This window comes from Arachis stenosperma, chromosome 1 (genome assembly GCF_014773155.1).
Source record: "Arachis stenosperma cultivar V10309 chromosome 1, arast.V10309.gnm1.PFL2, whole genome shotgun sequence".
NCBI classification, from domain to species: domain Eukaryota; kingdom Viridiplantae; phylum Streptophyta; class Magnoliopsida; order Fabales; family Fabaceae; genus Arachis; species Arachis stenosperma.
The window spans coordinates 53,528,830-53,555,314 of NC_080377.1; the positions used below are offsets into that span (position 1 = coordinate 53,528,830).

Genomic DNA, 26,485 nt, shown 5'->3' on the forward strand with positions numbered 1-26,485 from the left:
TGTGATTTCAGGTATTTTCTGGCTGAAATTGAGGAAGCTGAGCAAAAATCTGACTTAGGCTGAAAAAGGACTGCTGATGCTGTTGGATCCTGACCTCCCTGCACTCAAAATGGATTTTCTGGAGCTTCAGGAGTCCAATTGGCGCGCTCTCAACGGCGTTGGAAAGTAGACATCCAGGGCTTTCCAGCAATATATAATAGTCCATACTTTGCACGAGAATAGACGACGTAACTTGGCGTTGAACGCCAAGTACATGTTGCTGTCTAGAGTTAAACGCCAGAAAAACGTCATGATCCGGAGTTGAACGCCCAAAACACGTCATAACCTGGAGTTTAACGCCAAGAAAGGCCTCTACTCGTGGATAGCTTTAGTCTCAGCCCCAGCACACACCAAGTGGGCCCCAAAAGTGGATTTCTGCACCAATTATCTTAGCTTACTCATTTTCTGTAAACCTAGGTTACTAGTTTACTATTTAAACAACTTTTAGAGAATTATTTTGTACCTCATGACATTTTCAGATCTAAATTACACACTTTTTGACGGCATGAGTCTCTAAACTCCATTGTTGGGGGTGAGGAGCTCTGCGGCGTCTCGATGATTTAATACAATTCCTTTGTTTTCCATTCAAACACGCTTGTTCTTATCTAAGATGTTCATTCGCGCTTAATTATGGAGAGGGTGATGATCCGTGACACTCATCACCTTTCTCAATCCATGAACGTGTGCCTGACAACCACCTCCGTTCTACATCAGATTGAATGAGTATCTCTTAGATTCCTTAATCAGAATCTTCGTGGTATAAGCCGGATTGATGGCGGCATTCATGAGAATCCGGAAGGTCTAAACCTTGTCTGTGGTATTCCGAGTAGGATTCTGGGATTGAATGACTGTGATGAGCTTCAAACTCCTGAAGGCTGGGCGTTAGTGACAGACGCAAAAGAATCAATGGATTCTATTCCAACCTGATTGAGAACCGACAGATGATTAGCCGTGCTGTGACAGAGCATAGGAACGTTTTCACTGAGAGGATGGGAGGTAGCCATTGACAACGGTGACACCCTACATAGAGCTTGCCATGGAAGGAACCTTGCGTGTGGGAAGAGGATTTCAAGGAAAAGTAGAAATTCAAAGGACAAAGCATCTCCAAAACTCCAACATGTTTCTCATTACTGCATAACAAGTAACACTGTTATTCTCTTTTATTTTTATAATCAAATCTGGTAATTTCACTTTTAATCCTATTGGCCTCCTGACTAAGATTAGTAAAATAAACATTGATTGCTTCAAGCCAATAATCTCCGTGGGATCGACCCTTACTCACGTAAGGTATTACTTGGACGACCCAGTGCACTTGCTGGTTAGTTGTGCGAATCACAAATTCGTGCACCACGTAGCTTGGATCTTGATGCCATGCATGAACTGGAATTCTCCGAATATGCAAACATAGGTATGTGATGAGGGAATAATACGTTTTTCTTAATTTATATTTTGGATGGATCAATGAGTGACGATTTCTGTTTTGTGTAGGTGTTTCTGATCCCGAGGATGAAGAGTTCAGGATCGGAATGGAATATAGTACTAGAAAATCTATCGTCGCAGCAATTAGAAGTTACACTATCTTTAGAGGAGTCGACTACAATGTTTATGAGTTCAAGTCACAGACGTTCTATGCAAAATGCAAGATGTATGGGCGTGGGTGCAAATGGCTTATTCGAGCCATCTTGATACAGAAAAAAAATTGTTAGGAGATATGGAGATACAACGGTAGGCACACGTGCACTATGGGAACGATTTCACAGGATCATTTCAAGTTGGACTCGGACACAGTTGGTGAGGCTATAAGGCCATTGGTTGAGACCGACCCGTCCATCAAGGTAAAATCTATGATTGCGGAAGGTCAGTCAAGGTTCAATTATACCATCAGTTACCAAAAGGCTTGGTTGGCAAAGCAAAAGTCCATAACCAAAGTTTTCGATGGTTTGGAGGATTCTTACTAGGCTTTGCCATGGGAGTTCTCAGTCATGGTTTAGAAGATGTCTGGCTCAATTGTCCAGATAGAAACACGACCCCAGTATAACGGAAGTGAGAAGGCGGACGGTGTCAGGATATTTCACCGCGTATTTTGGAGTTTCAATCTATGCATTAGGGCGTTCAAGCATTGGAAACCTCTAGTTCAGGTTGATGGCACACATCTTGACGACAAAATACAAAAGTACACTTTTGATTGCTCTTGCATAAGATGGGAACCAAAACATTGTGCCTATTACTTTTACCCTCGTGGAAGGAGAGACAGCTGATGCGTGGCACTTTTTTCTCAGAAATTTACAAAGACATGTTGTTAGAAGAGACGGTGTGGATATGATCTCATATTGACATGAGTCCATCCGGGCAGCAGTAAATCGTTCCGGAGGTGATTGGCAACCTCCAAGAGCATGGTGGATGTTTTGTATAAGGCACATTGGTAGCAACTTTTTAAGGGCATTCAAAGTCCCGCACTTGCAAAAGCTTATTGTCAACATAGGGTATTCAAGGACGGTGGAAGAGTAAACCATCAACTATAAGAGGTTGCAAGAGCGAGGCGAGGCATATGCCCCGTGGTGTGATGCCATTGAACTTAGAAACTAGGTATTGGCATTTAACGAGGGACATCGATGGGGCCACATGACGACGAACCTTGTCGAGTGCATTAATTCAGTGTTGAAGGGTGTCCGAAACCTCCCTGTGTTGGCACTCGTCCGAGCAACATATTATCGGTTAAACGAGCTATTTACGCAGAAGAGTGCCGAGGCTCACGATCACAAGCGTGCTAAATTTACTTACTCTGTATTTGCACAACAGCGGATAGAAGTAAATATGCAATGTGCTGGGAATATAGTTGTGCACAGATTTGATAGACGAAATGAGGTGTTTAAGGTGCGTGAAATGTCTAATGAAAAGGTGTTGGCAGTTGATCTTACACGACAGGCGTGTGATTGTGAGCACTTTTAGGTGCAACGACTACCATGTCGCCATGTTATTGCTTGTTGTGCTAACCAGCGTCTCGATTGGCAGCTGTATGTGAATGATGTGTACAAGATGACAGAAATTCGTAAAGTCTACAAATTTGAGTTTGTACCATTAGGTGATCCAGAGACATGGCCTAGTTACCCAGGACCCACATTGGTCGCTAATCCCGACTTGAGGCAAACGTCGAAAGATCATCCCAAATTGACCTGATACCTGAATGAAATGGATTCATGCGAAATGCGTGGTCCTCGGATATGCCATCTCTGTGGTAGACAGGGTCATAATCAGAGTCGATGTCCTCAGCGTGCTGGACCGAGTGGAGTTGGTGATGATGGTGGTCCTTAGATCTTTGTTGGTCTCTGTGTTTGTATTTTTAGGTTAATGTTTGGTGATGATGTTCGTTGTGTTTGTATGTTTAAGTTAAAATTATCAACTAATATTTTTTATGTTCGTCGTGTTTGTATTTTTAAGTTAATTTTATCAATTAATGCTATGTGAGTTATTACAGTTGACAATTTTTGAGATGATAATTTAAAATTTGATAAAGTAAACTTACAAAAGATTAATTTAGAAATTATATTAACTTAATTTAAAATTCGATAAATTAAAGTTACAACAGATTAATTAAAAATTCAACTTAATTACTAAACCCATGCTCACTTCTTTTCAGTCATCCAATGCAGTCCCTTGCCCATCATGCCTTGACCGAACCGCGACGGAGTAAACCTATTAGGTGGATTTCTATCTGTCTGTAGGTTATATGGATGACCCCGATCTGAATCACTGACATTCGGAGTGGCAGACCCACCTGCCTCTGTCGGAGCAGATGGACTGGGGTTATACTCATCAACAACCTAAAAAAAGTGCTCGACCCAGAAGGTGGTAGATTGAGACGAGTAGTATCGAATCCTATATGCGGAGCGATGAAACCACTCTGTCAGGAATCACACGACGCCCTCCCTGAGCTGTGATAAGAAGTAGGTGCCTGTCGAAAAGAGGCCATATCTACTGATGCCCGACGTGGATGAGCCAACTCTGACGGTAAAGGGACAATGCTGAAATCTACAAAACCACCCACACCAGTATCAACCCATTGCTGTATATGATCATCCACATCCCCATCAACGGGCATCTGCGTTGGGATTGACAGAAAGTCAACCAATTGCTGTTCGGGATGAATGTGCTGTATGGGCTGAATATGCTGGCTGGACTGACCCTACCAGCTGTGCTGACTGTGACAGTTGTGCTGACTGCGACAGCTGTGACGACTGGGCTCGCTGTGGTCACTAGACTGGCCGTGGTGGCCGTGCTAACTGCGACGGCTGTGACGACTGGGCTTGCCGTGGTCGCTGGACTGGTCGTGGTGGGAATACTAACTGTGGTCTAGTTGTTGTACGAGATAATAAGAAAATTGCTCAAACACTACATACTGTGGTGGTCCCTGATGTGCTAGTAGCTATGGTGCTGGTGGATGAGTTGGATATTGAGGAACTTGCTCCAACAATCTTAGCAGACCTCCGTACAAACCCACGTACCAATCACGATACTCAGCCGACGGTCTAAAGTTCCAAGTCTGAAGGGGGTATAGATCCGGTAACCGAGTGTTACGGCAGTTGTCCTATTCCTCTATCCATTTCGCATGTCAAACTCTCCAGTCATGAAGTTACACTCCACGAAGAGTTATGCAATGCTCTGAATAGACTCCAAAGTGTCCAATGGCTATGCGTCTCTGATACGGCGAACCCATGACAGTTTTATATAAGATTTGGAGGAACTACTCATAACGGGTTCGCAGCCAAAAATCGCGATGCTCTGTCTCTGTAGGAATTCACCATTGCTATTTGTCTAGCCGCTCACCACCTGTCTATCAATGGGTAGGCCATATATATGAGCGACATCTTCCAGTGTCTTGGTAACCTCACCCATCAGCAATACAAAGGTGTGAGTCTCCGACCTCCACCTTTCCACCAGAGCAGATAGTAAATGGTAAAATCCTCTTATCACCCCAATTCTAGAAACGGGGTAGAATCCCGTTGCTTGTAAGGTGTCTTCTACCATCAGATTCCATGTCTCAGGCGGATCCAAAGTACGAACCATAAAATTCCTGTTAAACTGATACAACAAAAATATATTTATTCATTAAATATATTTATTAGTTTAAATGAATGAAGATTATAACAAATAAATATTTATATACTAATTTACATCAACATAAATTTTTTATTACTAATCATAAATAAAAATTATTTATTTATTTAAATATTTATTAAAATACAAGAAAAAATTAATATTTATTAATAATATCTATTAATTAAAATATTTATTTTTAAAATATTCAATAATATTTATTAATAAATATTAACATATTTATTTTTTAAAAATAATAATATTTATTTATTAATATTTAAATTACTTATTAAATGTACAGAAAACTAATCACATTATAACAAAAAATTTATAATTTTCACATTTATATAAAATAAAATAATATTATACTGGACAAATAAAATTATTATTAGAAAATATTGTATTATTTATTAAACTTAATAAATAATAAAAAATACAAATAAAAATAATAATATTAAAATAACAATGTTATATCATTATATGATACTAGCAATAATAAAAATTAAAAAAATTTAAATACATAAAAAAATTGTCAACTTATATAAATTGAATGATCCAAATAATTGTTAATATGTTCTTCAAGTGTCATATAATTACGAACCATTGTTAATTAATACAAACTTACAATATTTTTTTATGTATAAAATCACTTTTTTTTTTCAACACTAATTCTCTTCTTCTTCTTCGTCAGATGTTTCTCCCCAAAATTCCTCTCTTCCTCCCCAAAATCTCTCTCTTGTTTGATGAATGAATGCTTTGGAAGAAGGATTGAACTCAATTTAAAAAGTTTCAACCTTGCATTACTTGTTTTCGGAAGAGGAGATGTCCTCTACATGCCAACAGCTACTCTAACACATTCTCCTCGTGTTGAATAGGGCTCTGCAGCTTCTAAAAATGTGCAAAAATTTTTGTAAAAATTGGATGAAATCTCTACTTAGCACACCCATCCCGTGTTAGTATGGAGCCTCCATATGTGCGTTGCAGTCTGCAAAAGCTGGTGACCATCTATGCTCATCACGTCTCGTGTTGTTCGAAAATTCCACATCGACAAAGACCTTTAGCTTACTCTGATGACTCTTTGCTAACATACCTCCTGCGTGTTTATCTGACTTACAATTTAGCAAAACACCCCAATTGTTAATATTAGACTAAAATACCATTAACGTTTCCATAAGAAAAATAACTTCTGGTAATTACAATAGCGTTAAAGCAATTGTTTATGTAGTTATGCTTTAAATTGAAAAATGTTCACATCTTAAATTCCTTATTCGATAAGGTGCTTTTCTTAGAAATACTAAAAAGATAAAAAACAATCATCTTAAATTTATTTTATTTAATATTTATTTATTATAAAATATATTAAATAAAATTTAAAATAATTCATTTTAGTAGTTTTTAGTTAATATTTTTTTATTATCAAATATTTTTTATAAAATGAAGTTTTATAAATATATACAAAATTTAATATTTTAATATATTTATATATATGTGTTTAATTTTGATGTGTGATTTTTAAGTAATAAATTTAAAATTAATGATTTTAGTAATATATAATATATAATTAATTATTTTTATAAAATTTTTATAAAATTTAAATTTTTTTACATATTTATTAGAATAAAAATTTTAATTTTTTCTAATAATAATAATTTTTCTATATACTCTTAAAAAACGTATTAGTTAAACTCAAGTAAAATAAAAGTAGGTTTTACTTTGTCCAAGGAGTTGTGGCAGCTAAATCTGATAATGTTGATAAAACTGTAGAACCAATAGAATCCGGAGGGGGAGGGTGGTGTTACTCTTTTATCAAGGGTATCTAACCTAAAAAAATAATTGTAAAAATCGAAGTTGGAGCCAAAAAAAAAAAAAAAGCAAGTAAGAACATCGTACTTGAGCAAATAAAAAAATTCTACATGCTATGGTGAAGGAGAAAAATAATGAGAGAATTTTTTCTTTAATACATAATTGAATTATTATTATATGAAATATATTATTTTATTTTTATTTAATTTTTAAATAAAAATAATTAAATAAATACTTTTTTTATTCTATGCATCTAAAAGTCTTTCCGTCATAGAATTTGTCATAAAAAATAAACATAAAAAACAAGACCAAGATTATTAGTAACCTCTCTGTTCTTTCAAGAATAATTATTATTTTAATTTACTTTTTTTAATTTAAATTTTTAATTCTTTTTTTAATATTGATATTTTTAACTTAATTTTTTTTTTATGGTGACTATTCCATTAAAAGGAGTAAAGGACTTCTCTTTCTTAACAAGTCTCAGAAACTAAAATTTTTACTCATTAATTACAAGATTTAAGCCAAAGGACTTTTACACCAAAAAATAAGAATTTTTTTGTCATATCTAACAATCAATAACGGAATATATTCCAAAATCATTAACGCCTTCTTCACAACATCCAATATCAATAGTGAGTTATTCATATCATTCTTGAAGAAATGGGTAAACCTTCCATGGTTAATTAATGGGTTTATTTTCGATTTTTTTAATATGATTATCAGATGCATGTAATGCGAGAAAATGATGGTAGAATAGTGTAATACACAATTATGATGGTTGATAATGGACTATGGTTTAACACATGTTGTTAATTATGATTTAATACAAATCGTAAGTTACGATTTATTTGTAATAAGAATGCTTCACATATACCGTTAGATCTATAATCAACTAATGAAGAAGCATAAACAAATTGGGAGCATTATAATTTAATACAAATCGTAAGTTACGATCTGTGCATGCATGCAAGTGATTGCTATGTGGTTTGTGATTCAAATTTGAAACGTAATAGGTTCTCTCTCTTCTTCTGTCATTTAGATTCTCTTTCTGTCACACACTCTCTCGTATGACATCTCCACTTACTCTCCACATATTCACACACTCTTAAGTCTTAAGCCTCACTCACCACAATTCTCACGCACTTTCTCTTTTACAAGCCACTCACTCAAAACACACACTTTAAAATCTCTGAAAGTGTTTAAAGTTGAAGAAGAAAATTTCATATATATATATATATATATATATATATATCACCTTTTTTGGTACATGAGAATTTATATTTTGGCAAATAAAATTCTTAAACTCCTCGAACGATATTGTAAGGAAAACAAACAAATATATATGAATTATTATACATAAATATTACACATTTAGACAGTGGCGGAGCTTGAACCAAAATTTTGGGCCGAAAATTTAACATAAAAATTTAATAATAATATTTATATCAAAATAAAATTTATAAATATAATTATTCTTTAAGTTTGTTACTAATAAGATAATAAATAAATAATTCTACAGATAAAAAATATAAAATAGTTTATAATGGTTCTCTTCGAGTTTTTAATGACTTAAAATCTTCAATAATTGAGTCAGAACTAAACTTTTCAGCAATTTCTTTCTCAATGTAAATAACCAAACTATCCACAAGAAAGTCGTCCTCCATCTTGTTTCTTAACCTTGTCTTTATTATTTTCATTGCTGAAAATGATCGCTCTGTAGTAGCTGTAGAAACTGGAAGAGTTAATATCAGACGAATCAATCTATCAATCAAGTAATACACTTTTGACTTTTTTGTTTCTGCTAAACATCTACACAGTTCATGAATAGTTGACAAATTCTTCATTTCTGGATGCTGACGAACATCAAGAATAAAATGCTGAAGCTGAAAAGGCAAATTAATCTTCTCTTGTTCAGTAAAGTCTTCGGGATAGTAGCTATCAACAAGAGTAGAAATCTTAGCAATGTCAAAATTTTTGTAAGTATCCTTAGGCATGAGAGTAGAGCTCAGACTTAGTAGATCCATTGCTTGATCATTAAATCTGCTATTTAACTCTTGTAATTGCTTATCAATTGTGACTAAAAATATCTCCACTCTAAAATAATGCTCAACTGTAATATGATCTTTTTGGTGACGCGAGCGTCCTTGCCTTGCAACATAAGAAGCAGTTAAATCAAGAATTAGAATATCATGTTGCTCACAAAATGATTTCACATTTTTCAATAATTCCTCCCATCTGTCATCTCTCATGTTTTGGATAAGTGTTTTTGTAGAATGAACTAGTTGCACAGCATTAACTATGTCTTGAGACTGCTTTTGTAAAGCTTGACAAAGAATATCAGTTATTCCCATCATATCTTTCATCAAATGCAAGATCAATACAAACTCAAATGAGGTCAGGGTATTGTAAGCACTATCTGCATCACCACGCTGAGAATAAGTTGATCCATCAACAATAATCTTTTGTAAAACAGTCAACGTTGCACCATACATATTTATCAAACTACAAACAAAAGAGAAATGAGAACTCTATCGAGTATCACTTGCTCGTTTTAAAGTACCAATTTGATTTGCCCCTTTACCAGTTTCAAGTTCATCAATCTCTAATAAATGGACAATTTCATCTGTCTTGGCAGCATGTAACTCATCATGTTGCTTACTAGAAGAACAAATGATGTTGACGATGAAAGTGAATTTTGAAAAAAACTGATGCACAGGAATAACTTCTCTTGATGCAGCAACTAATGCAAGTTGTAATCGGTGAGCAAAACAGTGGATATAGTAAGCATAAGGACAATCTTTTAAGAATAATGCTTGTAACCAGTGGCGGAGCTTCACTCAGACAAGGGGGGGCTATGGCTCCCCCAAACTTTTTATAAAAAAATTAGTAATACTTCATTAAAAATGAAAAATAGTTCAATTGATTTAAATGCTTTATTATAATTTGAAGTATCCAAGTTCAATTCCCATCTCATACATTTATTGTATAATAATTTTTAGTGAGTGGGCCTTTGTTAACTTCACAACACATCAAAATTAAAAGATAAAATCAAATCAAATCAAAAAAATTATCTTACAAAAAAAAATAAAAATAACAAAAATCATCTAATAATCAAATCAAATAAAAAAAGATCATCTAATAAAATAAAAGATATCTAATAATCAAATCAAATAAAAAAAGATAACTATAAAAACATAAAAGATAACCTTTGCTTCTCAAAACACGCTACTGCTACTACTACTGCCTTTGCTTCTCAAAATAGTGAAACACGCTACTGTTTGCTTCTCAAAATAGTGACGCTACTGCCTTTGCTTCTCAAATAGTGAAACACGCTACTGCCTTGCTTTGCTTCTGTATTCAACAAGCAACACTCCCTTTACCTTTGAGTTCAAATATAAAAAATTAGGTATTTTTTATTTATTTAATTTAATATTATTTTATATTTTACTATTTATTTAATTTAATTTTTTATATGATAAAAGTATTATAATATTTAATAAGTATTGATATTATTGTATTTTGATAAATTCATAAAAAAATTCAATAAATATTATAAATTTTAATATTTATCCTTCTAATTTTTTTTTTATATATTTTACAGAATATATATTCAAATTTTTATACAAAATAATGATGAAAAATAAAAAAATTGATGCATTTTTTAAGAGGAAGGCTAATATTCAAGAAGGGGAACATATAACTTCTACAATATCAACACCTGTAGATAGTTCTTCTACTATAATGAATCACGAAAAAAGTGAGATACAACCTTCAAAAGTTCAAAGAGTTGCATCTGATGAGTTTGACCTTAATTCTTTGGAACGAGACCCTGGAAAACGACTTCAAATTTGGCAATATCACCCAAACCAGAGAGATGAGGTTAGACGAGCTTATCTTAAATGGGGTCCATATCAAAAGCATCTTGACAATTATCCTTTATCTGGTACGAAGCATCCAAGATGATTTCAATATGCTTGGTTTGGTATTTTTTCTTCATGGTTAGAGTATTCACCTTCTGAAGATGCTGCATATTGTTTATTTTGTTATTTGGTTAGCAAAAAACCCAGTGGACGTAATGGGTCAGATATTTTTATTAGTAAAGGGTTTAGAAATTGGAAAAAAGTTAATGATGGAAAGAATTGTGCTTTTCTTAAACATATTGGAGATCCTTGCTCACCACACAATAATGCAGTTGGAGCATGTCTAGATTTATTGAATCAGGCAAGTCACATCCAAAATGTAATTGAGGATCATACTTCTGAGGAAATTCAAAAGAATCGATTGCGTCTAAAATCCTCCATTGATGCAACTCGTTGGCTTACATTTCAAGCTTGTGCTTTCAGAGGCCATGATGAGACTCCAGAATAAAAAATCGAGGTAATTTTCTTGAAATGATAAAACTCATAGCATCTTACAATGATGAAGTTGCAAGAACTGTGTTAGAAAATGCTCCAAATAATGCTAAATATACTTCACATCAAATTCAAAAAGAAATCTTGCATATACTCTCAAACAAGGTGAGAAAACATATTTGTGAAGAAATTGGAGATTCCAAGTTTTGCATTGTAGTAGATGAAGCTCGTGATGAATCCAAAAGAGAACAAATGGCACTTGTTTTGAGATTTGTTGATATACATGATTTTATTCAAGAGCGTTTTCTTGATCTTGTACATGTCAAAGATACTACATCATTAACTCTAAAACAAGAATTGTGCGGTATTCTTTCTCGACATGGTCTTGATGTCTCTAATATTCGTGGTCAAGGATATGATGACGCCAGCAACATGAGAGGAGAATAGAATGGGTTACAAGCATTATTCTTAAAAGATTGTCCTTATGCTTACTATATCCACTGTTTTGCTCACCGATTACAACTTGCATTAGTTGCTGCATCAAGAGAAGTTATTCCTGTGCATCAGTTTTTTTCAAAATTGACTTTCATCGTCAACATCATTTGTTCTTCTAGTAAGCGACATGGTGAGTTACATGCTGCCAAGACAGATGAAATTGTCCATTTATTAGAGATTGATGAACTTGAAACTGGTAAAGGGGCAAATCAAATTGGTACTTTGAAACGAGCAGGTGATACTCGATGGAGTTCTCATTTCTCTTCTGTTTGCAGTTTGATAAATATGTATGGTGCAACGTTGACTATTTTACAAAAGATTATTGTTGATGGATCAACTTATTCTCAGCGTGGTGATGCAGATAGTGCTTACAATACCCTGACCTCATTTGAGTTTGTATTGATCTTGCATTTGATGAAAGATATGATGGGAATAACTGATATTCTTTGTCAAGCTTTACAAAAGCAGTCTCAAGACATAGTTAATGCTGTGCAACTAGTTCATTCTACAAAAACACTTATCCAAAACATGAGAGATGACAGATGGGAGGAATTATTGAAAAATGTGAAATCATTTTGTGAGCAACATGATATTCTAATTCCTGATTTAACTGCTTCTTATGTTGCAAGGCAAGGACGCTCGCGTCACCAAAAAGATCATATTACAGTTGAGCATTATTTTAGAGTGAAGATATTTTTAGTCACAATTGATAAGCAATTACAAGAGTTAAATAGCAGATTTAATGATCAAGCAATGTATCTACTAAGTCTGAGCTCTACTCTCATGCCTAAGGATGCTTACAAAAATTTTGACATTGCTAAGATTTCTACTCTTGTTGATAGCTACTATCCCGAAGACTTTACTGAACAAGAGAAGATTAATTTGCCTTTTCAGCTTCAGCATTTTATTCTTGATGTTCGTCAGCATCCAGAAATGAAGAATTTGTCAGCTATTCATGAACTGTGTAGATGTTTAGCAGAAACAAAAAAGTCAAAAGTGTATTACTTGATTGATAGATTGATTCGTCTGATATTAACTCTTCCAGTTTCTACAGCTACTACAGAGCGATCATTTTCAGCAATAAAAATAATAAAGACAAGGTTAAGAAACAAGATGGAGGACGACTTTCTTGCGGATAGTTTGGTTATTTACATTGAGAAAGAAATTGTTGAAAAGTTTAGTTCTGACTCAATTATTGAAGATTTTAAGTCATTAAAAACTCGAAGAGAACCATTATAAACTATTTTATATTTTTTATCTGTAGAATTATTTATTTATTATCTTATTAGTAACAAACTTATAGAATAATTATATTTATAAATTTTATTTTGATATAAATATTATTATTAAATTTTTATGTTAAATTTTCGGCCCCCCAAATTTTTGGTTCAAGCTCCGCCACTGCTTGTAACCCATTCCGTTCTCCTCTCATGTTGCTGGCGCCATCATATCCTTGACCACGAATATTAGAGACATCAAGACCATGTCGAGAAAGAATACCGCACAATTCTTGTTTTAGAGTTAATGATGTAGTATCTTTGACATGTACAAGATCAAGAAAACGCTGTTGAATAATAAAACCATGTATATCAACAAATCTCAAAACAAGTGCCATTTGTTCTCTTTTGGATTCATCACGAGCTTCATCTACTACAATGCAAAACTTGGAATCTCCAATTTCTTCACAAATATGCTTTCTCACCTTGTTTGAGAGTATATGCAAGATTTCTTTTTGAATTTGATGTGAAGTATATTTAGCATTATATGGAGCATTTTCTAACACAGTTCTTGCAACTTCATCATTGTAAGATGCTATGAGTTTTATCATTTCAAGAAAATTACCTCGATTTTTTGATTCTGGAGTCTCATCATTGCCTCTGAAAGCACAAGCTTGAAATGTAAGCCAACGAGTTGCATCAATGGAGGATTTTAGACGCAATCGATTCTTTTGAATTTCCTCAGAAGTATGATCCTCAATTACATTTTGGATGTGACTTGCCTGATTCAATAAATCTAGACATGCTCCAACTGCATGATTGTGTGGTGAGCAAGGATCTCCAATATGTTTAAGAAAAGCACAATTCTTTCCATCATTAACTTTTTTCCAATTTCTAAACCCTTTACTAATAAAAATATCTGACCCATTACGTCCACTGGGTTTTTTGCTAACCAAATAACAAAATAAACAATATGCAGCATCTTCAGAAGGTGAATACTCTAACCATGAAGAAAAAATACCAAACCAAGCATATTGAAATCGTCTTGGATGCTTCGTACCAGATAGAGGATAATTGTCAAGATGCTTTTGATATAGACCCCATTTAAGATAAGCTCGTCTAACCTCATCTCTCTGGTTTGGGTGATATTGCCAAATTTGAAGCCGTTTTCCAGGGTCTCGTTCCAAAGAATTAAGGTCAAACTCATCAGATGCAACTCTTTGAACTTTTGAAGGTTGTATCTCACTTTTTTCGTGATTCATTATAGTAGAAGAACTATCTACAGGTGTTGATATTGTAGAAGTTATATGTTCCCCTTCTTGAATATTAGCCTTCCTCTTAAAAAATGCATTAATTTTTTTATTTTTCATCATTATTTTGTATAAAAATTTGAATATATATTCTGTAAAATATATAAAAAAAGTTAGAAGGATAAATATTAAAATTTATAATATTTATTGAATTTTTTTATGAATTTATCAAAATACAATAATATCAATACTTATTAAGTATTATAATACTTTTATCATATAAAAAATTAAATTAAATAAATAGTAAAATATAAAATAATATTAAATTAAATAAATAAAAAATACCTAATTTTTTATATTTGAACTCAAAGGTAAAGGGAGTGTTGCTTGTTGAATAGAGAAGCAAAGCAAGGCAGTAGCGTGTTTCACTATTTGAGAAGCAAAGGCAGTAGTGTCACTATTTTGAGAAGCAAACAGTAGCGTGTTTCACTATTTTGAGAAGCAAAGGCAGTAGTAGTAGCATGTGTTGTGAAGTTAACAAAGGCCCACTCACTAAAAATTATTATACAATAAATGTATGAGATGGGAATTGAACTTAGATACTTCAAATTATAATAAAGCATTTAAACCAATTGAACTATTTTTCATTTTGGATGAAGTATTACTAATTTTTTTATAAAATGTTTGGGGGGGCCATGGCCCCCCTTATCTGAGTGAAGCTCCGCCACTGCATTTAGATATTTTTTTATAAAGTTTGACCATTATGATAAATTTTTAAACTAATTTTATTTTTCATTTTTTGCTTAATAAAAAATCAAAATTCTCTTTCAATAAACAAAATGAACAAACTCAATATTATAATGATAAAAAAAATGAAGATACAACTTAGAACAAGAAATGCAATAAATAAGAAAAATAAGAAGAAAGAAGCAAGGAGAAGAGGAGAAACAACATGAGAGAAGACACTCAGACTCACAAACTCTCTTTATATAGGAAAACAATACACAAACCGTTACTAACATTTACAATTAAGAAAATTTCGATTTCTATTTTTCAGAGCTTCCTTCACAAATCGGTAATGCCGATTTCATTTTAGACAAAATTTTGTCCTTTTTTAAAATTGTTAGTCACGTTTTCAATATATTTTTGTCACTACTTCAACTCACATTAACACTACACATCAAGAACATTAAGATAACAAGATTCAAGAACTCAGCTAGTCAAGGGCAGAAAATTGATTTTCTGTTTCTAACCTGTTTTTCTGTCTTACTGTGTAATAGTATTAGAGCAGCCGCAATAAGTATGTGCTATATAAGGAGGGTCACCCATAGTTAAAATGTGGTTTTTGCTGTTGAACAATTGAGTTCTATTCTAGGGTACAAAATTTTGATCACAAACTCTCTCTGTCTTTCTTATTGCTTCTGCAAACTACTCTGATTTCTAGAAGTGTTCATTTTGATGAAACACATTTTTCATATTTTGAATTATTCACTAATAATTTTACTGAAAGGAATGTAGCTCATGCCATGGATAATCATGACTTTGCCTCTTCCTTCACCAAACATACTTTACAGCATATAGCTCATCCTGTTCCTATTGAGAATAACACTTCTAAATCAACGTAACCAGTGCTACTCTACCTTCTCACACTAATTGTTTAGATAATTTTGAGCATGATACTACTAATACAAACCATTGTTCTGATTTACCAGTAAAATCATCCTCAATTCCTATTTCAGGCATAGATATACAACTCCCTCACATAGATACTGATGCTACTGTAGTACATTCACCTTCCATTGAACATTCTGCACTTAATACTAATAGACATTCTATGATTACTAGATCTAAGCCTCAAAACAATACTACCAAAGTTCTAAATTCTATCATTGCAGCCCGTGGTTACACACAACAACCACCAAAATCTGCTAAATTAGTTGTTCCTTTACCTCATTGGCATAGAGCCATCATAAAAGAACATCAAGCCCTTATAAAAGCTAATACCTGGACTGTAGTGCCATCACCACATAATGCCAAAATTATAGGAAGTAAATGGGTTTTTACTATTAAGAAATATCCCGATGGAATTATACAAAAGTATAAAGCACAACTTGTTGCTCAAGGATTTCATCAAGAAGGCTGGTGCACGAATAACCACACTTTCGTACAGCTATACCAACAAGTGCACTGAGTCATCCAAGTAATACGTGAGCGAATCAGAGTCGATCCCATGAGGATTGTGGATTGAAGCAAGCTATGGTTATCTTGCAGGTCTTAGTCAGGCGAATCAACAGGTTGATAGATAAATATTTGTGAGATCTAAACTAAATTGGCATGTAAATAAAGAAAAAAGGTAATCAGTAATAGGAATATAGTTGAGTATTAGAGTTGCTTTGTCTTTCTGAATTAACTCTGGTATTACTGTCTTCTTTTCTTGTGAGTGATTTCTTCAATGGCAGGTTGTATGTAATCAACGCCATGGGTCGTGGTCATTGATCTCCTCTACTACAGATTGAAAACCATTGGCCGTGGTCATCCAATCTGATGAAGGATGAAGCTCTAGCAGTTCATTCTCCTGGCGATCCTACTCAAAACGCCACAAACAATGTCGAATCTTCCGGATCAGAGAATGTTACTTCTTTGGATTCTAGCCTATACCATAGATACCCTAATCTCCCTAGAAATCGGCTGAACTGGTGTCTCGAGAAGTCCCCAACGAAGTCATGGATTAGCCGTATGAGAGATGTATAAACATAGTTGTTGGCTCGCGCTTTCCAGTCACGTATTCACATGAACCCAAGTAGACGCGGGTGTTTGTCAGGCACGCTCGTCTTAGTATGATGAACAGAGTTGATTGTCACTGATCATCCTATTCACCATGTTGAAGAACGAATATACGTCTTAAAAGTAAATCAAACACGGATCGAAGAAGAAACAGTAATACTTTTATTAATTCATAGGACTCAGCAAGGCTCCTACCCTCAACCTAGGAGGTTTAGAAACTCATACTGAAAGGAAATACAATGGTAAAACGAAAATAATGTGTGTTCTCCTTTTGGAGAATGTAAAATAACACTTAAATACTAAACAGATGACTAGTAAGGGTAAAACAGTCTATTTAATGCTAAAATCCACTTTTGGGGTCCACTTGGTGAGTGTTTGGGCTGAGCTCTGATGAGATCCACGTGCTAGGGGACCTCTAGGACATTGAACGCTGGCTAGGGGTCCTCTTTAGGCGTTTAGACGCTAGTTTCTGCTCTTTGGGGCTGGACGCTTGGAAGGGGGTAGGAAGTTGACGTTGGACGCCAGTTTTGAGCCTTCTAATCTGAAGCAAAGTATAAACTATTATACATTTCTGGAAGGCTCTGAAAGTTAGCTTTCCATAACCGTTAAGAACGCTCCATTTGGACTTCTGTAGCTCCAAAAAAGCTCTTCCGAGTGCAGGTAGGTCAGATCCAGACAGTATCATCTGCAGTGTTTTCTCTGTCTCTGAATCAAACTTTTGCTCTAACTCCTCAATTTCAGCCAGAAAATACCTGAAATTGTCCAAAAATATACAAACTCAAAATAAAATCTAAAAATGTGAATTTAACACTAAAACCTATAAAAAACTTAATAAAAACTAAACAAAATATACTAAAAACTACATGAAAATAATGCCAAAAAGTCTATCAAATATCCGCTCATCAAAGATTTTGATTTTGAACAAGTCTTTGGTCCTGTGATCTGGCCAGCTGCAATTCGATTAGTCTTAAGTATAGCTTTATCTAAAAACTGGTCTTAGGCAATTTGATTTAAATAACGTTTTTCTAAATGGTGATTTAAATAAAATCCTATATGTGCAACAACTAGTTGGCTTTGAACAAATTCCTTCCAACTATGTATGCAAATTGCATAAATCCATTTATGGAATAAAACAAGCCCCTAGACAGTGGTTTACAAAATAAGTTCTACACTTCACTCTTTTGGTTTTCATAACACAAAATCTGACACTTCTTTATTTGTTAAGCAAAATTCTGGTTTAATTATTTACCTTTAGTGCTATGTAGGTGATATAATCATTACAGGGAACAATGCTACTGAAGTCCAAACACTAATTACCTCAATGGACAAAGTATTTTCTTTGAAGGACTTAGGCAATTTAAATTACGTTTTGGGCATTGAGATTCAAAGAACCAATTCGGGACAACTGCATCTATCCCAAACAAAGTATATCAATGATTTGTTAACAAAATTGGAGATAGTAGAATCCAGTTCCATGCCAACTCCAATTATTTCTTCTCTTAAACTCCTCTCCACAGGCTCAGAAACCTTTGGAGATCCAAAGCTCTACAGAACAGTGATTGACTCTTTACAATACTTAACTATCACAAGACCTGATGTGACATATGCAGTGAGCAAGATTAGTCAATTTATATATTCACCTCTCTTGCTCACTGGAAGGCAATAAAACGAGTTCTAATATACCTACAAGGAACTGAAGAGCATGGTCTTATGATACATAGATTTCAAGATTATAGATTATAGAATTTTTTGGATTCTGACTAGGCTGCTGATCTGGAAGATCGCAAGTCTATTTATGGTTTTTGTGTATTTTTAGGCACTAATTTGATATATTGGAATTGCAGGAAACAACATACTATTAGCCAATCCTTTACATACAGAGGCAAAAGTTTGAAGCCTTGCATCCTGCGAAGCAGAGTTGGAGTGGCTCAAAAACTTGCTCCTCGAGTTAGACATTCCACTTAAGACAGCTCCTACAATTTTCTGTGACAACATGAGTACAGTTTTTCTCATGGAAAATCCTGTACTACATGATCGAACCAAGCACTTTCAAATGGAGGTGCAATTGATTCGTAACAAAATTCAGAAGCAATTTCTACATGTGGTTCACATCCTTGGCTCTGATCAGATAGTTGATGTGTTGACCAAATCATTATCAGCTACCACTTTTGTAAAGTTGAGAGCCAAACTTCGAGTTTTTCAAGGCCCCACTCGAGTTTGAGAGGGGGGTATTAACACTACACATCAAGAACATTAAGATAGCAAGATTCAAGAACTCAGCTAGTTAAGGGCAGAAAATAGATTTTCTGTTTCTAACCAGTTTTTCTATTTTACTATATAATAGTCTTAGAGCAATTGCAATAAGTATGTGATATATAAGGAGGGTTATCCATAATTAAAATGTGACTTTTTCTATTGAACAATTGAGTTATATTCTAGGACACAAAATTCTAATCACAAACCTTCTCTGTCTTTTTTGTTGGTTCTATAAACTACTCTGATTTCTATTAACTCGTTACAGTCGTTAGTGACGATTGGTTAAGACAATAATTGAATCCCTAGATCAACATATTACTCCAAAATTTACATAACATTATCATATTACACTATTAACTTTACAACAATGCTAGGGAACCAAGATACTAGCCAAAAACCAGCCAAATGCCTCTAGATAAATTTAAAACCTCTACGTAGATGGTATTTATGTTAGGCATTAGGATGTTTCTTCTACTAAGTATTAGAATTTTTTTCCATACTAAATGGATGTTTTTTTATATATTTTTTGAATGATTTACTGCAGCCGTGGAGAGGAAGTGAGTTCCGTAGAGATTTCACCGTGATTCTAGCCAAGAATACCTCAACATATCTCTTCACACTTGAATTTGGCATTAAAACTAATTAATAACAAATATTTTAACATATAAATAAATAAAATTAATTAAAATCATTATAAATAATTAAGTTGTTTAATTTTTGGTTGATCACTCCTTAGTTCCATATAGTTTTCCTTAATTTTATAATATCCAAAAAATATAGCCGTTTATTTTAGTCAAAATTATTTTAAAAGATTATTAATAACCCTTATCATGGAGGGTTACCAATCCTTAGCCAGGAAAAAAGTTTGTAGTAACAAAAAGCAAATGAGAACCTCTTTCATGGGTCATAACTCATAAGATCGGGCGCGAGCGATCATCTGCTTTTGAGGATTTGTTTACACTTTGCTTGGGAGGGAAGCTTCTGACCTTCTGTGCAACTTGGGGGCAGGGGGTGTTGAGTTGGATTGGGCCACACATGTTGTGATCTAAATCTAATATATAGCTTTTACACGTGTTAGGTGAATGGTTTTATTTTTATTAATTATTCTTGCCAAAGTATAAGAATCGTGTTATTGAAAATACAATTAATATCAAAGAATTGTGTTTATTTTTCGTAATTCTGAAAATTGGATCAAACTGAAAAAAGTCGATTTTAAAAGGTAAATTAAAATAAAATTATTTTTAAAATATATTTTTATATATAAATATATTATTTTATTATAGTTAATTTAATTATGATTAAATTTTGATTAAATTTTTAATTTTTTTAATTTTTAATTTCATTGTTAGTTATTTTTTTTGGATATATTTTTTATTTTTCTAAATATTAAATTCAATACAGATGAAAAAAGATTGAAAAATTTATATATCAAAATGATTTTGGTGAAATGTCAAAAATTGGGGCTTGAGGGCAAATTCTGAAATTATGAGTTTTGGCTTAATGAAAAACTAAGGATAAAATGATAATTTGAGGCAAAAAAAATTTGAATAGATTTTTTTTAAAAAAGAATGAGACAGACTGCAACATAATAGGATAAATTGAGATAGACTAAAATAGAATAAGACAAATTTCGACAAAATGAAATGAAATAAGATAGATTGAAAGACAGAATACTTTCTAAAGAATATATAATCCTAAAAGCTTTATGATAAAATGATGACAAGTAAATGTCTCAAAAATGATTCAATGTTCATTTGGCAAGGTTGAGACTTCCGTTCCGTTTACCTAGTGCACGAAGAATTATATGTGTGGATTGTGATTTTATCCCACTTACAAGCTGTTTTATTGAATGCGGAGATGCGATTGACTGCTAATTACTGTTTTTCATTGTGTGTATAATATGACGTTAAATTTTGTAACGATTGTTGGTTGTGACGGACAAATGGTATTCTTAACCATTCGACACATATACACGAATTGACGAAATTGGGAAGCCATATTTTTTGAAATTTGTCTTAAGGTAATGTCGGGTTGCGGATAATAAACTGATACGTGAGTTCATGGTTTGTGTAGGACAAACATACATTATGATTGTTTATAACATACTCTTTGTGATATTGTATTGTACTTGATTCTCTACTATTGTGTTATGTGATTTGTCCGTGTTTTTGATTGTCTGCCGTTATGACTAACTATTATGAAATTAACTACAGTACTAAGCATAAATAAAAACTGTAAAAAAGTATAATAACCGCAAGGAATAATTTTAAAGGAGATTAAGACTAGGAGCTTTCTTGGGTGGGAAAAGTATCTTCTAGACCTTGATGGACTAGGTAATCAAAGAAATTAATAAAAAATTATGAGATCGGTTCACAAATATAAAAAGTAACGTGGGGTAAATTTGGAGAAAATATAATTTGTTATTGTTAGAAACACACACAGAAGCCATCAGCCATCAGTCATGGAAGTATTCACATTCGTTCTCCGCAAATCCGGCGCCGAGTGGACTGTGAAGCAGCACTCTGGCGACATCGAGGACTCCGCCTCCTCCACCTACGACCTTCAACGCAAGCTCGTCAATGCCGCTCGCGCCGCTGATTCCTCCGGCGCCGTTCAGTCCTCTTTCTCTTTCGTTTCTCCCTCCTCTGCTGTCTTCCAAGTGGTTGTGGGTGGTGCAGTCTTCGTTGGAGGTGGTGCTGTTGCTGCTGCTCCTGCTGGCTGTTAACAAAAAAGTCTTTAATCTTCAATGCTATTCATTGTGTTATAATAGTACCATTTTTTGTGTATTGGCTTGCAACAGATTTTGATACTCTTCGATCAAATATTTTTGCTGTGATCCTAATATATTCTAACAGTTATTTACCATATGTCAAAGCTAAACATATCAATTCACAAGCTTTCTGGAGATTATGATCTTCCATTGCAGCAGATATTTCTAGTTCTTACAATTATAAATTGATCTCTATAGATGCTGCTTACTACCATCCTAGACCGGAGGGGACGGCGTGGCTGATGAGGAAGACGGCACGGCACTGCGAAGAAGAAGATTGCGTTGGGGTTTCTTTCCAGTTGTAAATTGGGAGGGTTATATTTGACCCGGGCCTGTTTGGCCATGATTAGAAAAAAAAACATGCTAACTTGCGCAATAATAATAATAATATAAAAATAATTTTTAATAATAATAATAATAATAATAATAATAATAATAATAATAATAATAATAATAATAATATATTATATTATTATTATTATTATTATTATTATTATTATTATTATTTCAATATTTATTTTTGTTAGGAGTTAGATATTAAACAGTATAATTGGTATAATATTGGATGATGATTTGGAGAATTTTTACTCATAATCTGAATGCTCCACAATTTTTATTGATTTTTTGTTTGACTAATTTTTTTATTAGTTTTGTAAAAACAAAGAAAATACTTTTTTATTTTATCAATAATTTGTGTTATATTTTATTTTGTTTATAATTATAAAATATTTTGATAAAAATTATATTGTGTGTTTATTCTGGTTGATACCGAATTTATATACATATTTTTACTACTCACATATTGTTTAATGAATATATATGTTTTGTTAACTAAATATACAAAATATTAATAGTATATCTTTTGTTGTAAAATAAAAATAAAGGGTGAATATAAATTTATATGTAACAAGCCCAAACACAATTATTTTTTAATATTAAATTTTTTTATGGTCCAATATTCATTCAACCCACTAAACCAAACATCAACATTTTTTTCAAAAAAAAAAAAAAAAACCTGTCATAATGTCATCGGTCCAACCAAACCACACAATATACTGGTTTGCAATTAGAGTAAGTATTGAGTCATATGTAACATTATAGAAAATTTATATATAGAATTGATCTGAACCACACATTGAGAATATTTCTACTTGGTCCATTAAGATTCAAAAGATACTTTCCCCACCAAAGACATTCCCTTAAGACTATACTAGACTGAAAAAGGCTAAAGTTGTCCTGGAATGAAAGAAACTAAAATTGTACAGCTTAGGATCGAAATGATCAAGCGTACGAATGTCTTACCGTTAGAGACTTGTCCTAGGACGATTGATATACGAATAAATTTTTCTTCGTTAGTATCCTATTGAAAATCGTAAGTTCTCACCCCTTTTCTCTACTGTCCTTACATGTGAAGCCGAAAATAGCGTCCTTTAGGTAGCGTTTAGTGGAGAAACAGAGACAGAAAGACTGATACTGAGAGACAGAGACTAAGAAACAGGGATTGAAATAAATCTCAGTATTCTGTTTGGTGTAAAATGGGAGACAGAAATTAAAACAAGAATGAAACTCTAATTTAATTTGCACAAAGGGTAAAATTGGAATTAATTAATTGAAATGAAAGTATTTTAGGTATAAAATGTTATTAAAGTTTTAGTCTCTATCTTTAAAAATTTCAGTCCCCTGTGTCCCTACTTTTTGGAGGTACTGAAATACTGAAATTTTAGAGATAGAGACAGAAATTTTAGTACCAGTCTCTGAACTAACAAACATGATACTGTGTCTCAGTCTCTCAGTCTCTGTCTCAGTACTTCAAAACAAACGCTACCTTAAACCGATGAAGTTGTCTTTCCGATTTTTTTTTTTTTTTTTTTTTTGCTTTCAATAGCATTTTGCAATTTACAAAAAGGTTTTTTATTTTATTTTTTATATTTTTTTCTTCTCGCAGTATGCGAAAAAGGATTGAAATCACATATCAACATTTTTCATATGAAAACTATGTATTCTTTTTATTCCATTTTTTTGAATGCCTAGAAATGATTTTGATACGCTACTTTCAAATTAATAGTATAAAAAAGAACAATGCATAGTCCCTCTCTTGAAAGTCAGCAAAGAAGATGGGTTGGATAATTAAATTCTGATTTCAAAAGCTTGCGAATGAAACGTTGCTATCGATACATAATTCGGCCCTGTTTCTAAATTCTTAAAAGAAAAATTCATGGGCAACACACAACTCTACAAAGAAACAAGGTGGTGGTCAATACTGATGGTGATGTATGGTGTGAAATACACATGCATAGCAACAACATCACACACCGCCACGATTTACTTCCTTTATTCGTGCCACCAATTTTCCCTTATTCGTTTTTAACAATTTCTCATATTTTATTTATTTATTTGAGATTAAGTTAGATATCTATTGGATGCATGAAAAAAGTTAGGTACAAACTATTTTTTTTCTAAATTATTATCCTTTTATATAAAATCTAAAAAATATTATATTTTATTATATCTAAAACTTAAACCTAACACTTTCTAAATTAGAGTATAAAACATTTTCCATCTTAGTTAATGCTACATTTGTTAACTTTATACTTATTTAATAAATAAACAGGTGCATATTATTATACTAATAATTTTAATATAAGTTGCCACGATTTTCCGGGGCTATTGGTTAATTTGTATAAATACATATACATACACAAGCAATTAGTCTTTAATTCATTATTAAGAGTAAATTTGTTCGGTTGTCGGGTTCCGGACAGGTCGGGTGTGCAAGTGAGGGGGTGAGGACGCCTTAGCTTGGGTCGCACTGGTTGCGGGTTAGTTGAGCAGACGAGCACTTGTCCTGGAGAGAGGATGAGGGGGGTGCCACCTGCAAAGACACTCCGACGCTCAAGTCAGCGATGTGCAGGCGGGCAGAATAGCGAGGTGAAAGGATATGACGTACCTCGGGGGAAGAGCCAATCTTCCCCTTATATACATGTCAGTAGTGGGCCCCCCCCCTCATGGGGACGGGCCCATATCCTCAAGGACGCTGTCCTATGGCTACGTGTGAGCCGTACGGGACGCGTGTCCGGGTCGGTTGAAGGCTGCGTGACCGGGCCGGGTGGAGTCCGGGCCGGGTTGACCCGCGGGGATCCCGGACCAGGCCGTAACAGTGCCCCCACGCGCCAGTGGTAGTCGTGGGAGCTATCAATGGCGTGTCGTCTCGTATCTCGTTTGTTCTCGTCAGGTCGGCCGCTCGTAGGAAGAATATGCCCCCAACGCGCGTGTCCCTTGGTTGCATAAGCAACCGTTTCATCGCATTGTTTCTTGCGCCGAGCATTGAATGCTCATAATGGGGTGGAAAAACCCTGTTCGAAAAGACTATTCTGCCCCCAGGTGTTTCGCGTTTTTGGGGAAGCAGTTTTTTAAACGATCGGTTTTATGCTTCTGTATTTTTCCACACTCTCCATTTCTCTCCTTCTTCTTCTCTGTTACAAGATTTCGGAGTGTTGCTGCGGTGCCTTCGTTCATCCTTCTTGCATTTTCCCAGCCTTGCAACTCCATCTTCTTTCCATCAATTTAGGTAATTTTCCTAACTTCTTTTCTTCTTTGCTTCGTTTTTGCATGTTTGTTGTCTGGTTTTGTTGCTGTTGTGTGGCCTTCCAATGGCGGTTATACGTGTTAGGGGGGAGTCATTCCAAGGTAGGCTTTTCCCTGTCCACCTCTAGTGTTTTATCCTTAGTTGGGGAGTAGTGGTGTGCTTGAACTGAGCAGCCGATCTACCGATCTCTTAGACTGACTGGATGATCCCCCCGTGTAGGTATGGCTCGCACGGTCTCCCGGGCTTCCGTTAACCCCGCGGCGTATGATCCTTATGCCTGGGTTGTTTCCGACGTGAAGGATTCACCCAACCAAATGGGCGAGGAGGAGCTCACCGAGTTCCGACAAGCCGAGTACTTGTGTGGAGGGACTGACGAGGAAGCCAATTATGACGTTTTTGTCCCGGCCCCTCATGAGCGCTTGTATGAAATCAACTTCCAACCCCGCCAAGTCGCCGACTGGATTTGGTTCTACAAGGCCATGTTCACCCAAGTCGGAGTTCGTATTCCGTTCTCAGCCTTTCAAATGGCGCTTTTAAGTCGAATTTCCGTGGCACCGTCGCAGTTGCATCCGAACAGTTGGGCCTCGATCCGCTGTTTCGAGATGGTTTGTGAATACCTCGAGCTGCCGGTGTCCGTAGATGTTTTTCTCTTCTTTTTCACCCTCACGAACCCTTCAAAGGAGGGGAAGCACAAAAAGGGGTTCATGTCCTTCCGGTCTGCCCAGGGTCGGAGGATTTTTGGTTTGTTTGAAGATTCTTACCATGGGTTTAAGGACAAATATTTCAAGGTCCGCCCTGTCAAAGGTCGTCATCCCTTTTGGTTGTCGTTGGAGGGGGTA

The 26,485-nt window shown here is 34.4% G+C and overlaps 1 protein-coding gene and 2 pseudogenes across 1 annotated transcript; 2 read left to right on the top strand and 1 right to left on the bottom strand.

Moving 5' to 3' along the window:
• Positions 1–8,474: 8,474 nt before the first annotated feature.
• Positions 8,475–14,370, bottom strand: LOC130932523 (uncharacterized; annotated as a pseudogene).
• Positions 10,570–13,022, top strand: LOC130932605 (uncharacterized; annotated as a pseudogene).
• Positions 14,371–21,751: 7,381 nt separating the features above from the next.
• Positions 21,752–22,365, top strand: LOC130979780 (60S acidic ribosomal protein P3-like). Its single transcript, XM_057903327.1, has 2 exons — positions 21,752–22,010; positions 22,259–22,365. Exons 1-2 carry the CDS (start codon positions 21,752–21,754, stop codon positions 22,363–22,365), a joined length of 366 nt encoding a protein of 121 aa, XP_057759310.1.
• Positions 22,366–26,485: the final 4,120 nt, after the last annotated feature.